The sequence below is a fragment of the Prunus avium genome, chromosome 5 (genome assembly GCF_965620075.1).
Source record: "Prunus avium chromosome 5, drPruAviu1.hap1.1, whole genome shotgun sequence".
Lineage (NCBI taxonomy): Eukaryota > Viridiplantae > Streptophyta > Magnoliopsida > Rosales > Rosaceae > Prunus > Prunus avium.
The window spans coordinates 27,718,443-27,736,049 of record NC_142288.1 but is presented as its reverse complement, the minus strand read 5'-3'; the positions used below and the strand labels follow the sequence as shown (position 1 = coordinate 27,736,049).

General features: G+C 40.3%; 1 protein-coding gene and 1 pseudogene across 1 annotated transcript; one reads left to right on the top strand and one right to left on the bottom strand.

The window, feature by feature from the left end:
- The first annotated feature begins 4,492 nt into the window (after positions 1-4,492).
- Positions 4,493-5,491, top strand: LOC148294602 (uncharacterized). Its single transcript, XM_088253817.1, has one exon. The coding sequence runs from the start codon at positions 4,493-4,495 to the stop codon at positions 5,489-5,491; it is 999 nt and encodes a 332-aa protein (XP_088109943.1).
- An 852-nt stretch (positions 5,492-6,343) lies between these two features.
- The window catches only part of LOC148294601 (glutathione S-transferase U9-like), a 59,003-nt pseudogene continuing 47,739 nt past the window's right edge, over positions 6,344-17,607 (bottom strand).

Below are 17,607 nucleotides of genomic sequence, written 5' to 3'. Positions count from 1 at the left end.
TTATGTGGATTGATATTATGTTTACGTTTTGGATTGCAATTCAATTCTTAAAAATGCATTGCCCCCTAAAAGTTCATTTGGTAATTGTGCAATGTTGATAGGAACGGGAAAAGGAAAACAGTTCCACATAATCAAATCTCCAATACCACTACGGATTCTAAATTGTTTTTCATTAAAAAAGAAATTAATGACTGTTGATTTGATTTTATGTGTTAATTAATTGAGGACATGATAGCAATAGAATTAATGACTATGACACCTTAAATTCCACTGCAATAACACTGCAAATGCATGTAAGATATTTACACGATAGGTATTTGAACAAGTCAAAAACAGCTAGCAAGCCTTAGCCAAAGTTTTATTTCGAAACCACATGATAACAACACAAAGGGGTGACATGAAAGCAATACAAAAACGAATTTAAATTAATTCATATATATATATATATATATATATATATATATATATATATATATATATATATATATATATATTGCAATCACCATACGAAATTCTTTGAGGTTTTAGTAGAATAATATTAGTCAAATTCTTACTTATGGTAACTAATAAGAGGGTAATTAGTTAGGGTAATTAACCTTAAATGGGATTTTGAAATTGCTTGATTACCCTGAAATAAGAGATATATATTGAAATTGGATGACGCGGCCGGATATAGAAGGTGGACATATATAGTAGAACAAGTGTTATTGGCTTGAGAAGGAGGAAAATGGAACTCATTGCTATTCAAGTCACTACTAGAATCCATAATCAGTTCTAGAATCATTTTCTCCAACAACTCTAGCCAAGAAAATCGATATCAGTCCTCCCAGCAGAGGAGAGAGAGAGAGAGCACCAACCAACCAACCACTGTTCTGTTGGCTTCCTTCCATCACTACAATTCCAAAACTTTACACATGCCCTCTCGTTGAAACCATTCCTTCCAATCCATACTCTGCATTACGAAAAATCGGCCTAGGCGGCCTGGGCGGGTCTGGGCGGCGCTAGGTGGGTCTGGGCGGCTCTAGGAAGCTCTAGGCGGCACTAGGCGGGTCTGGGTGCCAGGGTGGGTCTGGTTCTTTTCTTTTGTTCTTTAAGCCTACTGCATAGCCATTTTTCAAACTTATGCACTGCAGGGCTGGTCTAGGCGGCGCTGGGAGGGTCTGGGCGGCGCTACGCGGGTCTGGGCGGAGCAAGGCGGGTCTAGGCGGCGCTAGGCGGGTCTGGGTGCCAGGGTGGGTCTGGTTCTTTTCTTTTGTTCTTTAAGCCTACTGCATAGCCATTTTTCAAACTTATGCACTGCAGGGCTGGTCTAGGCGGAGCTGGGAGGGTTTGGGCGGTGCTAAGCGGGTCTAGGCGGCGCTAGGCGGGTCTAGGTGCCAGGGTGGGTCTGGTTATTTAACTGAAGGTGATGATGATGACCACGACGACTACTGCGACCAACTTGATGTTGATCTTTTCGTATCCGCGGCTGCAAAGTGTTGCATTGACAAAGACCCCGCAAAGAGCTACCGCGCCCGCTCTGTTTTGCTGCGTGAAAGCATCGGGAGGAGGCTTTTCCCTCCGGAATCAGATCAACTACAACAGTGGGAGCGGCTAAGGAAGGAGGTCTTGGTGCCCTTGACCAAGTACTACAGTCGTCAATACCAAGAGCTCCTTTCCGACGCTTGCTACCATCGTGAAGCCCTAGCCCACATGCCATGTAGTTTTACTATGTTCTCCTCTTCCATCTCTCCCACGACAAGTAATGACCTAGTTTTATGGGTTCAAGTTTATGAGGCTAGCCTTTATATAGCTTTTATCTCGCACTTTTTGTCATGCTTTAGCTAGCCTGAACTGCTATAGTCAGAAGTCAAACGGATGAAACAATGCTTAGCCTGAAATGCTATTGTCAATAGTATAGCCGCCCGGCTATACTCGGGGTTTTTTTAATAAATAAAAACAATATATCCGATAAGCTATACTATGGTTTTTATTATAATAAAAAGTAGTATCGCCCCGCGGCTATACTATTTTTGACACGTGGCAAAGCGGCGCTGGGCTACCGCCTGGCGGGTGGTCTTTTTTATTATAAATAGTATAGCCCTGCGGCGATACTGGGGATTTTTTTACATTAAAAAGGTACAGCCGTCCGGATTTACTATGGTTTTTATTAGAAAGAATAGTATAGCCGTTCGGCTGTACGATTTTGACATGTGGCGAAATGCTAGGCACCAGAAGGGTCCCTTTTTTTTTAATTTTAAATGAATCGTATAGCCGTGCGGCTAAACCAGGATTTTTATATAATAAAAAAGTATAGCCGACCGGCTATACGACCTTTTTATTATTAAAAAAATTATATAGCCGCATGGCTGTACTGTTTTGACACGTGTCGAAGTGGGTGCTAGCAGCCAGGCGGGCTGTCCTTTTTTTTATATTTATTTATTTATAATAAATAGTATAGCCATGGACTTTTGGAAGTGGGTTTGAGACTTTTGGTGTCTGAACTGAGTGAAGAGCCATGGAAAGGAAAGCTCATTGGTGGAGAAGATGAGCCAGACTGGATAAAAGGCAATCATGATCTTAAGCCCAAGTATGAGTTGGCATGGAAATCCGAATGTAGTGTTTTGGGGGCGATTGATTTAATTTTGGAGGTGGGTGTGAATATGAATTTGAAGGTAGAGCAGATGATCAAGAAGATGATTGTGTTCACCGAACTACAACCACCACTTGGGAGTTTCAATACGAGTTACTCCGGAGCGAGTTTGAGGCAATACAGAGCAAGTTCAAGGACAAATTAAGGGTACGGGGATGATGTTGTACCACACATTTTGTATTGGCACGTTTCTAAGAATGAGGATTTCTGGATTTGTACACAACATTCAGGGTTCACGCTATTGAGTGGAGGCTCCGACAATTTGATCAAGTCCTTCTTACACAAAGAGTATCAAACTTTAGTTGTAGTCGACTGACCTCTCAACTTAAAGTGATGATGATCGATCAATCCCTTGGGTTGGACTGGATTATCACTGGCTATAGATTCCTAAGCATCATTTGCTTTATTATATTATGTGGATTGATATCATGTTTAAGTTTTGGCTTGCAATTCAATCTTAAAAGTGCATTGCCCCCTAAAAGTTCATTTGGTAATTGTGCAATGTTGATAGGAACGGGAAAAGGAAAACAGTTCCACATAATCAAATGTCCAATACCACTACGGATTCTAAATTATTTTTCATTAAAAAAGAAATTAATGACTGTTGATTTGATTTTGTGTGTTAATTGAGGACATGATAGCAATAGAATTAATGACTATGACACCTTAAATTCTACTGCAATTACTGCAAATGCATGTAAGATATTTAACGGTTGTCTAACAACACAGAGGGGTGACATGAAAGCAATACACAAACGAATTTAAATTAATTCATATATATTAGTCAAAGTTTGTAAACGAATTTAAACGAATTTAAGATATTACAATCACCATACGAAATTCTTTGAGGTTTTAGTAGAATAATATTAGTCAAAGTTAAATTTGTAAAAGAACCATTATAATTTTGATCAACTAACAATATTCTCAAATAATTTTAATTTTAAAAAAGAGAGGGCTGATAAAAGTTAAGAGCAGTCAGTTCAGTTTCAATACGCCTTTTATTTTATTTTTAAAGTAGAATAATATTAGTCAAATTCTTACTTATGGTAACTAATAAGAGGGTAATTAATTAGGCTAATTAACCTTAAATGGGATATTGAAATTGCTTGATTACCGAGATATTGAAATTGGATGATGCGGCCCGGATATAGAAGGTGGACATATATAGTAGAACAAGTGTTATTGGCCTGAGAAGGAGGAAAATGGAACTCATTGCTGTTCACGTCACTACCAGAATCCATAATCAATTCTAGAATAATTTTCTCCAACAACTCTAGCCAAGAAAATCGATATCAGTCCTCCCAGCAGAGGAGAGAGAGAGAGAGCACCAACCAACCAACCACTGTTCTGTTGGCTTCCTTCTTGTGAATGTCTCCATCACTACAATTCCAAAACTTATGCACTGCAGGGCTGGTCTAGGCGCCGCTGGGAGGGTTTGGGCGTCGCTAGGCGGGTCTAGGCGGCTCTAGGCGGGTCTGGGTGCTAGGGTGGGTCTGGTTCTTTTCTTTTGTTCTTTAAGCCTACTGCATAGCCATTTTTCAAACTTATGTACTGCAGGGCTGGTCTAGGCGGCGCTGGGAGGGTCTGGGAGGAGCTAGGCGGCTCTAGGCGGCTCTAGGCGGGTCTAGGCGGCGCTAGGCGGGTCTAGGCGGTGTTAGGCTGGTCTGGGTGCCAGGGTGGGTCTGGTTATTTAACTGACGGTGATGATGATGACCACGACGACTACTGCGACCAACTTGACGTTGATCTTTTCGTATCCGCGGCTGCAAAGTGTTGCACTGAGAAAGAACCCGCAAAGGGCTACCGGGCCCGCTCTGTTTTGCTGCGTGAAAGCATCGGGAGGAGGCTTTTCCCTCCGGAATGAGATTAACTACAAGAGTGGGAACGGCTGAGGAAGGAGGTTTTGGTGCCCTTGACCAAGTACTACAGTCGTCAATACCGAGAGCTCCTTTCCGACGATTGTTGCCATATCGTGAAGCCCTAGAGCGCCGTGTGGTTAAGAAGTATTTGGAGGAGGTGAAGGCGGCAGCTGCAGAAGCAAGAGGCAATCCAAGAGGTGGAATAATACAGCCGGATGCTTTGCTTCCAAATGTGATCAAAAAATATGTAAGAAAGGAGGATGTCCGGGAATCGGTTGAGCTTCAGTGGAAGGCAATGGTGGAGGACATAAAGCAGGGGGAGGGTTTGGGCAAATTCAAAAACTGCTTGGTGGTGGGCTGTCATGCGCTGAACTATGAAGATGCAGAGGCCTATGCAGAGGCGGGCTTGGAAATTCTGGTGTCTGATGTGAATGAAGAGCCATGGAAAGGAAAGATAATAAAATACAGTGATGGAGGAAATAGGATGGTAAAGTACGAAGGTGGAAAATATCATCTAGATTTGATACAAGGACATGATCTTACGTCCAAGTTCGAATTTATGAGAACCGTGAGGACCTTCTTCATGAACTGTAATAGCAATGAACCTATGATTTTGGAAGTGTTTGATTTGATTCTGGAAGTGGCTGTGAATGAGAACTTGAAGGCAGAGCAGATGATCAAGAAGGTGATTGTGTTCACCACCCATCTAGAACCTTCTGACAGCCGCATCTGGCACGTTCAGTATGACACACTACGCAGCATGTTTGAGACAATCCGGAACAAGTTTAGGGATAAAGGTTATGGGGATGATGCAGTGCCACACATTCTATATTTCAACGAGGAAGAGCATCCCTGGATTTGTACACAACATCTAGGCTTCAGGATCATGAGTGGCTTCTCCCACAATATGTTCAAGTCCTTCTTGAAAAATGGTGGGGAATTAGGCCCGCACCATCTCATGGAAGCAGCCATTGGTCACGAAGAGTATCAAAACTCTTGAGGTAGTCGACTGACTGAGTCTCATTTTTATTTGATATCTTGATCGCCACCATATCTACACCACAGAGTTCAGATTGAGAGTATTGCTGGTGCGAAGGAGCGTTGATAATAAAATAAGTGTGTGAGAAGGAGGAAAGGTGACATAAAATAAGGAAAGGCATAAGAAATGAGGGGTTTGTTTCGTGTGAAATGAAAGGAAGAGATAGAAAACTGTGTTTCTGTTGTTGAGAGAGTGAGAATTGGGAGGCAAATGAAGAGGGAATGAGAGATTTATAATTCATGGTGGTCTTGGTTGGGGTAAAGAAAAGGAAAAGATAAATTAGTCGTCAACACGCATGCAGGGAGAGGTCATCGGTTAGTGGAGGGAGGCGAATGAGCAAAGGTGACATGTATATCAGTATTTTTATTTGTAATTTCAGATTTGGGATACTAAATGTGATATTGAAATAACTCTATTACAATATGATATTTTAATTATAATGACCAAGAAAATTGCTCAATCATTGTGTTTTTAAATTACAAAAGTATTGACTGAGGGGCCTCAACTGAAAGATCAAGATGTATAAGAAAGAGAGAGATGACAGAAAAAAAAAAACAGAAAAAAAGAGAAAAAAGAGGGATACCTAGCCCTTATGTTAAGAGGGTGGAAATAGCACTCAAATTCAAAGGCACACCATATGAGTTTGTGGATGAAGATTTGAAGAACAAAAGCCTTGCTTTTTACGTTTATTACAATATTCAAAACTCAAACTCAAACTCAAACTCAAAGGCATACTATATATACCAGTGTCTACAGTACACAATGATTGATGTAACAAATGGATCATAGCCTTCCGTCACATAATATGGTCAACTAATGTGATCTAGCATGACTGGTACTTTCAATAAACTGAAGCAGTTCAACAAGCTTGTCATGAGGAGGGTCAACTTCTTTCACCACCGGATGCTCCTTCATTCACTACTACAAAAAATGAAATAGACAACGGGGATCCACTGTCGTTGTAATGCTTTGAAAACTGTCGTTAAATCAACCGCCATCTCTTTGGGTGTCAAACTACGACGGCTTTTCACCGTCGTTGTTTATTGTAAAGACGACGGTTTTCTTTAAAAACTGACGTTGTTTTCCTATAAAGACGACGGTTTTTCTTAAAAACTGTCTTTGTTTAGAGGTAAAGATCTTTAATTATAGGAGGAAAGATGATGGTTTTTAATAAAACCGTTGTGGATTGTTTGTATAGACAACAGTTGTTTTATAAAAACCGTAGTTAATTATTTGTAAAGACCACGATTTATTATAAAAACTGTCATCTAATAAGTTCCCAAACTATTACATTTTAGTTCTTTTTGGTTTCCTATGATGCTATACAATGATTTTAACTAGAAAACCAACCGTAATGCTTTATTAATGAATATATACACTCAATAATAGTTTCTTTCATAAAACTTGAAGATTCAATAGTTATTACATGGTTAACCAATCTTTAGTCTACAACAAACATACTTCCTACCAATTAAATATAAATATTCAATTGATACATGGTAATTACGTAGTACAAGCTTTTCCTAACAAGACCTACGTACTCCTAATCCAAGCCTTCCTCATCCAAACATACAAATGATGCACAATTGATGTCTCCTCCATCATCCCTGTAAATAAATCAAAATGACAGAAAGAAAAAAAAAGGCTAAGATTATAAACAAATAAAATTAGTGAAAGAGAAATTTTACCATCGGACTATATTTCCATAGAAAACCTGAAAAATGAGCATAAAAAAGACCATAGAGAACCTGCAAAAGGAAAAAAATATAAATAAAATGATGGTGAAAAGATATAAATCTGCAAATAAAAAAAGAAGAGTTAGAGCATGATCTCACAAAAGAAGCACAACAATAATATACTTGGATAAGCTATTACCTTCACGTGTTCATCAGGAAAGGAAGAGCAATACATATGGCTGAAAGTTGTCCAGGCCAGCAAGTTTTGCTCTCAAGTGAAAGACCATAATTGACGTTAAAAAAAACTGAAAAATAATTCAAACACACTAGGACTCGTGGGATGAAACAAATACACTTGGTGTTGTACTCTATTACTGCTTTTACCCCTTGTGTTTTCCTCTTTATAACTCGGGGCATTGTGTTCATACCGCAAGGCTTTTTTCCCAGAATTCGATGTAATTGTACTTGGACTTGAATCGTTGGAATGAGCTGAAACCAATTTCATTTTTTTAGGAGTCATGCATAGCTTCTTTTTGGGGGAATTGGGTGGCTTTTTTTGAGGGCATGTTGATGTCCCCATAATGTAGGAAAATTAAAGATATCAACCTGCAAAATATCACAGCCATAGTAGGAAAATTACAGAAAAATGATGAACGTTAAGTAAGGTGCACAAAATTAGAGCTATAATACAATGATCAAATAACCTTTAAGTAACTAAATGTAGAGACACATATCATGGTTTTTTATCTGTAAAATTCGTACATTACAACAATATAATTCTCAAATTATAGAAAACTTCATTAATTGAAACAAATCAAATAGAGAAATGCCATACATGATTAACTTCATTCAGTCATTGACATTTACTTTATCCACCACCCATATATCTTCACACCCAACTCTAATATTTTCAATCATATATCAGCATGCCACTTTGCTATAAACAGAAATCTATAGAACCCAGAACCTATTTCAATTAACCCAACAATTTCAATCAAAAACTACCAATGACAAGAAATTTACAGAAAGAACAAAACAAAATAAATAAACAACGCATGAAAATAGCACCACAACAACCAAATCAAGCAAAATGAAGGAACATGAGTAATTCTTAAAATATGAACAACAATATTTCTTAAGAGAGAAGCCTTCCAATCTAACCAAACATGCCAAAAAAACATATCTCTGACTCAGAAGAGGGAGAAGCCCAAACCCAAATTCGTGATTGACAAAGTAAAAGGCTTAGTGAAAGTACCTGAGAGTGTTGATGAAGGGTCGTGAACTTGAGGGAGCTCAGTGACCTCCAATGGCATAAGCCCAGGGAACGAGAAATCGACGGCAGTGAACACGAATGTCAACGACAGCCAAGGGCAGGGCAGTGAACGCCAATGTTGACGGTAGCCACGACAAGACAACTCCAAATCGACGGAACCCACAATGAACACGAAAGAGATGACGACCTTAGAGATATGATAGAACGAGAGAGAGAGAGAGAGAGAGAGAGAGAGAGAGAGATATATATATATATATATATGATAGAACGAGAGAGAGAGAGAGAGATGGTTTGAACCAAGTGAGGTCTAGATAGGGAGAGGTCGAGAGAGATTGGAAATTTTCATCGAGAGCAACGAGAGGGAAACTTAGAAGAGCAAGCGCGAGTCGTGAAAATTTAGGTCACTTGAGTGGATAGTGTTTAGCGTGTTTTGAATCCACGTCGCTTTGTCTTGATAACCAACGTGGTTTTGAAATATGTTTTCATAAACCACCGTATTAGATATCCTACGACGTCGCTTCTATAAATGCTGACGTAATTTGTGGCCAATTTTAAAACAACGTCGCGAAATTCACTTTTCGACATCTTTTAGGCGAAATTCAATTTTAAAACAACCGTCGTTGTTGTTATATAAGGACGACGGTTTTTCTTAAAAATCGTTGTTGTTATATAAAGACGACGGTTTTTCTTAAAAACCATCGTTGTTTTCCTATAGAGACGTCAGTTTTTAAGAAAAACCGTTGTTGTTTAGAGGTAAAGATCGTTAATTATAGGAGGAAAGACGATGGTTTTTAATAAAACTGTTGTGGATTGTTTGCATAGACGATGGTTGTTTTATAAAAACCGTCATTAATTATTTGTATAGACGACGGTTGTTTTATAAAAACTAGCCACGACAAGAAAAGTCCAAATTGACGGAACCCACAGTGAACACGAAAGAGATGACGACCTAAGAGAGAGAGAGAGAGAGAGAGAGAGAGAGAGAGATGGTTTGAACCAAGTGCGGTCTAGATAGGGAGAGATCGAGAGAGATTGGAAATTTTCATCGAGAGCAATGAGAGGGAAACTTAGAAGAGCAAGCGCGAGTCGTGAAAATTTAGGTCACTTGAGTGAACAGTGTTTAGCGTGTTTTGAATCCACGTCGCTTTTGTCTTGACAACCGACGTGGTTTTGAAATATGTTTTCATAAACCACCGTATTCGATATCCTACGACGTCGCTTCTATAAATGCCGACGTGATTTGTGGCCAATTTTAAAACAACGTCGCGAAATTCACTTTTCGACGTCTTTTAGGTGACGTAGCTTTCAATTTTTGGCGTAGTGATTGCAACCCATGAGAACAAAAATGGATTCTTTTCTGGGTCTAACATTTTTAAACCAAGGACTTCTTCATGAGCTTTGTAAGGGCCAAATGTTACAACCATCAATATGTCTAGAAGTCCCAAACTCTCTCCATTGGTGAAAGAAGCTCGTCCTTGAAGATATTCCTTCATTCCTCCTTCAAACACTTCCTCGAGCGCTTTCTTTTGTGCCTCACCACGACTTGTCACCACTCGGCTCAGGCCCTCAAACAACTGTATTAACGAAAATAAGCATGATGATGATGTACTAGGCAAAAAACCATTTTGTGATCAAGAAGACAGACAAACAGGAAAATATGAGTCTTATTTTCTCACATGTTGCTGGTGGGCCATTATCCAAGGAAATTTTGGGAGGTGGGTTTGAGACTTTTGGTGTCTGAACTGAGTGAAGAGCCATGGAAAGGAAAGCTCATTGGTGAAGAAGATGAGCAAGACTGGATAAAAGGCGATCATGATCTTAAGTCCAAGTACGAGTTGGCATGGAAATCCGAATGTAGTGTTTTGGGGGCGATTGATTTAATTTTGGAGGTGGGTGTGAATATGAATTTAAAGGTAGATCAGATGATCAAGAAGGTGATTGTGTTCACCGAACTACAACCACCTGATACAACCACCACTTGGGAGTTTCAATACGAGTTACTCCGGAGCGAGTTTGAGGCAATACGGAGCAAGTTCAAGGACAAAGGGTACGGGGATGATGTTGTGCCACACATTTTGTATTGGCACGTTTCTAAGGATGAGGATTTCTGGATTTGTACACAACATTCAGGGTTCACGTTGTTGAGTGGAGGCTCCGACAATTTGATCAAGTCCTTCTTACACAATGGCAGGGAAATTGGTCCGCACCATCTCATGGAAGCAGCCATCGCTTACAAAGAGTATCAAACTTTAGTTGTAGTCGACTGACCTCTGAACTTAAAGTGATGATGATCGATCAATCCCTTGGGTTGGACTGGATTATCACTAGCAAATTCCTAAGCATCATTTGCTTTATTATATTATGTGGATTGATATTATGTTTAAGTTTTGGCCTGTAATTCAATCTTAAAAGTGCATTGCCCCCTAAAAGTTCATTTGGTAATTGTGCAATGTTGATAGGAATGGGAAAGGGAAAACAGTTCCTGTTAGCGAGAGATATCCTATTCTATTAGGATATTATTTTATTTATTTCCTTTTATATAGATATTATGTAATTAGGATTCCACTTGTTTTCCCAGTTTGACCCTACTAGGGTTTGTAACCTTGTATTATAAATACCTCCTTTCGGAGAATGAAATATATCTGAAAATATTCTACCATATTGTTTGACTTGGTATCATAGCCAGGTTTTTGGTGACCTGTGTGTGTTGTGCCCACCCGTGTTCTACTGTGTGCCCTAATTTCTTTTAGGGTTCTTGTGTCTGTGCCTTTGCCGTGTTCCGCTGTGTGCTCTGTCGTGTTCGTGCCTCTACTGTGTTCGTGCATCTGATTCTACTGTGTTTGTGCCTCTGTTGTCTTCGTGCATCTGCCATATTTGTGTCTGTGCTATGTTCTGTTGTATACTCTGCGTGATTTGTTGAGTTTCTGCTACAATCATGGGTGATAATGCCATTGTTGGTGCTGCTGCTGCTTCTTCAAATTTGCGTGTTTCTGACTCTATTCTAGGTATTGGCTCCAATACTTGGATAATTGACACTGGTGCTTCTGATCATATGACTTATGATGCTAAATTTTTTGATGAGTTGTCTAGTAACACCCGTGACCCATACATAACTAGTGCTAATGGTTTACCCTCTCCAATTACTGGCGAGGGCACCATTTCTCTCACCCCAACTCTGTCCTTGTCTCGTGCGTTATTTGTTCCCAATATCCATTGTAACTTGTTATCTGTTGGTCGCTTACTTGATACACTTCATGCTTCTGCTACTTTCTATCCTACCCATTGCTCTTTTCAGGATCTCAAGACTCACGAGGTGATTGGGCATGGTAAACGGATAGGGGGGGGGGGTTGTATTATTTGACATTACCTTCTGCACCAGTTTGTGATCGTGTCGTTAATACTGTTCAACGTTGCAGTGTCAAAGACAAACAACAAATTTGGTTAAGGCATCGTCGCTTGGGACACCCGTCATTTGGCTACCTTAAGCGTCTGTTTTCATCTTTATTCCGCTCCTGTGATGAGTCTAGCTTCAAATGTGAGACTTGTGTAATGGCCAAGAGTCACCGTACTGTTTTTCCCTTAAGTAGTAATAAAGCTGCTTTGCCTTTTGAGTTAGTCCATTCTGATGTATGGGGTCCTGCTCGGGTGACTTCTCCTTGTTTCCGTTGGTTTGTTACGTTTATTGATGACTGCACTCGCTTAACATGGGTGTATTTGATGAAGAATAAACATGATGTTGCCTCTATTCTCCCTGTTTTTTATGCCATGGTGTTTACTCAGTTTCATGCTCATGTTAAAGTATTTCGAACCGATAATGGCGGTGAATATGTGAATCATACCTTGAATCAGTTCTTTCGTGATCACGGTATCATTCACCAAACTACCACTCTATTCACTCCTCAACAGAATGGCGTGTCTGAAAGGAAGAATCGTCAGTTACTTGAAGTTGCCCGCTCTCTTATGTTGGATATGTCTGTTCCCCATCATCTTTGGGGACATGGTGTCTTGGCCGCGGCTTACTTGATTAACCGTACTCCTAGTCGGGTTCTTGATTTCAAGACTCCGCTTGATGTGTTGTGTGCCCATACTCCTCCGGTTTCGGTCTCTAAGTTACCTCCGAAGGTGTTTGGGTGTGTTGCTTATGTTCATGTCTACTCCCATCAACGGAGTAAACTTGATCCTTGTGCTCTCCGTTGCGTCTTCATTGGCTATTCTACTACTTAGAAGGGTTATAAGTGCTATCATCCGCCTACTCAGAAGGTACATGTTACTTTGGATGTCACCTTTCATGAAGAAGTACCCTATTATGTTTCCCCCTCCTCTTCAATTCAGGGAGAGAGGGGGGGTGAATTGAAGAGTTTCGGAGTAGAAAATGTGGAAGATATTGGATCTGAAGAAGGAATTTCTGGTGAACAGGAAGCGACCGGTCGCATGGAGGAAACGACTGGTCTAGAACGAATCTGCCTGGATACGACCGGTCGCATAGAAGTGAGCAACCAGTCGCTAACGAATCTGCCTGAAAGCGACCGGTCGCACATAGGAAACGACCGGTCGCCTGCCTCGATGAGCGACGACAATGACGATACGAGTGACGCGACCGGTCGCCAGGAATGTCACGACCGGTCGCCCGGTGATATTTTGGAATTTTTCGAGCCTCTCTCAGAAGGACATAACAGTGATACTAGCGACTCTCGTACAGATGAAATTGATACAGGACCCCCATCTGCCCTGCCACTGCCCCAATCAACTCGTGATAATGAGGTACTTTGTAGTGATGTGTCTACTTATTCATTGTCCCCACGCACTACCCGTGGGAAACCTAAAGTACAATATTCTCCTGATATACATGCCAAGTCCAAATATCCCATTAACCATTATATGTCAACTCATCGTTTATCTAAGTCATATACATCATATTTGTGTCAATTATCTAGTGTATGTGTGCCAACTAAGTTGCAGGATGCTCTATCTGATCAAAACTGGGTAGATGCAATGCATATTGAGATGGAAGCCTTGAACAAGAATGCTACTTGGGAGTTAGTTCCTTTACCAAAAGGAAAAAAGGCAGTTGGGTGCAGATGGGTGTTTACTTTGAAGCATAAGTCTGATGGTTCTATTGACCTGTCTGCCGCGCAAATCTCACGGCCTGGAGTTCCGGGCCGAGGGGATGTGCATTGACACGCGGTTTCCTGCTTTTGGGTGCGGTACGTTAGTGCGTGGGTGTGCCAGCACGATCTACCGTGCGTCGAGATGTTGATGAGTGTAGGATGGATCAGTGGTGCGCCTGTTTGAACTCGTCTTCTAATCAAACGATTGTAGCCGAGAGAGGAACTAGTCTCGGCTGTTAGGTTCACGGCCTGAACTACAAGGCCGTTGAGTGATGGTGTTGGTGGTGGGTTTTGGGCGGTGCTCCGGCGCGTCGCTCAGGGAGCGACAGTCGTATGATATATGGGATGAGGGAACGAACAACAGAGATGGTGCTCCGGCGCCTTGAAAATCAAGAGTCGTATGATATATTGATGAATGAATTTTCCTTACAGTCTAACACTACTCCTAGGAAAGCAAGTAAAGATATTGAAAGTGCATTACAGGAAAAAATAAGTTGCTCCGTGGGAGGCTTTGGTTTGGTGTTTGAACCCGTTGAATGTAGCTTGAGCCTTGTATTTATAGGAAGAGTTCCTGGATGAGTAATCGAGGCTGAATTTACGCATAGTGGAGTCTGATTAGCGCAAGTGGGTGTCCAATCGACATTTGGGATCGTGAAGCATGGTGGTGTGACCCCATAAATCCTGGTGAATCTCGGTCGCCGCCCTAATCGTGGTTTCTGCGCAGCTGGCCGTGGAGACGCATTTATTGCTCTGATAGCTGGTGACCTAATCTCTCAAGCTGAAAGAATTCTTGTGAGAATGTCTACGTCTAATCACTCTGTCTTCTGTCGCCACAACCTGACTTCAGTCACTTCCCACCTTCCCTCATGCATTAAATGCTTATTTGTGGCCAGTGGGTTTGCTGCATTAAACAGGCGCTACTTCATTAAATGAAGCATGGGTCCCTGCTATCACGTGATGATCTGACTTTAATATTTCTGACCGTGATTTTGCTTGGCCTCGGCCTCGGCCTGCACTCGAGGCCGAGATGATCATGCCTTGGCATTTTCTTTTGTCTTCAGGAAAGCAAAGCACCTTGTTGAAACGCTACGTTTCAGTTTTACGAGCAAGTGCCAGGGCCGAGAAAGGGGGCTCATTCGGCCAGCTCATGGCCGTGATTTATTAGGCACAAACATGACCGTTACAAGGCAAGATTGGTAGCAAAAGGGTATACTCAGACCTATGGAGTGGATTACACGGAGACTTTCGCTCCAGTAGCCAAGCTCAACACTGTACGCGTACTCTTGTCCTTAGCTGCTAATCATGATTGGCCGCTATTACAATTTGATGTCAAGAATGCATTTCTCCATGGTGACCTCAAAGAAGAAATATACATGGATCCTTCGCCAGGTATCCTTGTGACCTCTAAGGAGGGTATGGTGTGCAAGCTACGAAAATCATTGTATGGATTAAAGCAGTCTCCAAGAGCTTGGTTTGGGAGGTTTGCTGCGGCTATGAGGAAATCTAGGTATGTACAAAGTAACTCGGATCATACTTTGTTTCTGAAACGTAGCAGAGGTAAATTGACAGCTTTAATAATTTATGTTGATGATATGATTGTAACTGGAGATGATCATGTAGAAATACAGAGTCTTTAGAAATATCTTGCGTCTGAATTTGAGATGAAATCATTAGGTGACTTGAAATACTTTCTTGGGATTGAAGTTGCCAGATCTAAGCATGGTATTTTTCTATCCCAAAGAAAGTATGTTTTGGACTTGCTTGCAGAAACTGGAATGTTAGATTGTAAACCCATTGATACTCCAAGTGAACAGAATCACAAGTTGGGGTTGTATCCTGATCAAGCTCCTACTGATAAGGAGTGCTATCAAAGGCTTGTGGGAAAATTAATTTATTTGGCTCATACACGTCCTGATATTGCGTATGCAGTAAGTGTAGTGAGTCAGTTTATGCACTCACCTAGTGAAAATCATATGGGTGCCGTGACACGTATTTTGAGATACTTCAAAGGGACTCCTGGCAAGGGGTTAATGTTTTCCAAGTATGGTCATACAGATGTGGAAGGGTACACAGATGCTGATTGGGCTGGTTCAGCTACAGATAGGCGCTCGACATCTGGGTATTTTATGTTTGTTGGTGGCAATCTTGTTACGTGGAGGAGCAAGAAACAAAAGGTGGTGTCTCGGTCTAGTGCTGAGGCCGAGTATCGGGGAATGGCCCATGGTGTATCTGAATTACTATGGTTAAGGAGATTGTTGAGAGACCTTGGTTTTGGGCCTAAGAAACCCATGGATTTATATTGTGACAATACAGCTACAATTGCAATTGCTCATAACCCTGTACAACATGATCGTACAAAGCACGTGGAAGTTGATTGAAATTTCATTAGAGAAAAGTTGGATGCGGAGATTGTTTCCTTTCCGTTCATCTGTTTTGAGTACTAGTTAGCCGATGTTCTTACGAAAGCTGTTTCTACAAGTATCTTTCTCAACTCGCTTGACAAGTTGGGTATGCGTGACGTCTTTGCTCCAACTTGAGGGGGAGTGTTAGCGAGAGATATCCTATTCTATTAGGATATTATTTTATTTATTTTCTTTTATATAGATATTATGTAATTAGGATTCCACTTGTTTTCCCAGTTTGACCCTACTAGGGTTTGTAACCTTGTATCATAAATACCTCCTTTCGGAGAATGAAATATATCTGAAAATATTCTACCATATTGTTTGACTGTTCCACATAATCAAATCTCCAATACCACTACGGATTCTAAATTGTTTTTCATTAAAAAAGAAATTAATGACTGTTGATTTGATTTTGTGTGTTAATTGAGGACATGATAGCAATAGAATTAATGACTATGACACCTTAAATTCTACTGCAATTACTGGAAATGCATGTAAGAGTTGAAAACAATACAAAAACGAATTTAAATTAATTCATATATATTACAATCACCATACGAAATTCTTTGAGGTTTTAGTAGAATAATATTAGTCATATTCTTATTTATGGTAACTAATAAGAGGGTAGTTAGTTAGGCTAATTAACCTTAAATGGGATATTGAAATCGCTTGATTACCCTGAAATTGTTACCCTGAAAAAAAAATAACAATAGTATAGCCGGGCGGCTATACTCTATATTTTTTAGATTCTTCAGTATAGCCGCTCGGCTTTGCGTTTTAAATATATTCGAATATTTAAATAGTGTAGCCCGGCTATACTATTACATTGGTTCTTGGGTATTACTAATACAAAACCAAAGAGCTGCCCAAACGAAACAGAAAAAGGGAAAAAAAACAAAAGAGAGAGAGGCTGTCCAAACTCTGCAATGTTATATATATGTGATTTTAGTATATACGATGAAAATAAAATCACAAGTTGACCTTCTTAATCATGAAAGACAACATATTAATCCTGATGAAAAGAAACCACAAGTTGACCTTCTTCATCATGAAGAAAAGGATTGTCCTTCAAAAGCTTATTCTTGATTTTATTGAGTGTGGCTACAGCTTCTTTCATATTAATCCTCTGTGCCGATGATTTTGCAGAACAAGCGAGAGCTAATCTAATTATGGATCATAAGAAATCCCTCCTGGTCTCCACACCATGATTATCCTGCTGTGTCTTCCTGAGTAAATTGGCATCCATAACTTCATCTATTGTTGGGTATGGTAATAGTGAATTTGCAATCCATTGCTTTAAACTCATTTTTCCCAACAAACATCTCATCTGTTGGCTTCCTTCTTGTGAATGTTTCCATCAGGACAACACCAAAACTATATACATCCCCTCTTGTTGAAACTATTCCTTCCATTCCATACTCTGCAATATTATATAATTAATTCTATAATTAGTCTTTGGTGCCAGCCAAAGTTCTTTTAATTAACCCTTTGTTTTTCCTACATTTAAAAGAAAGAGGCCCTCCTACCACTACCTTCATTCCGAGGCTCATCTTGTCCAACAAAATAAGAGGCTCCGACAATTTGATCAAGTCCTTCTACAGGAACATACATAAGC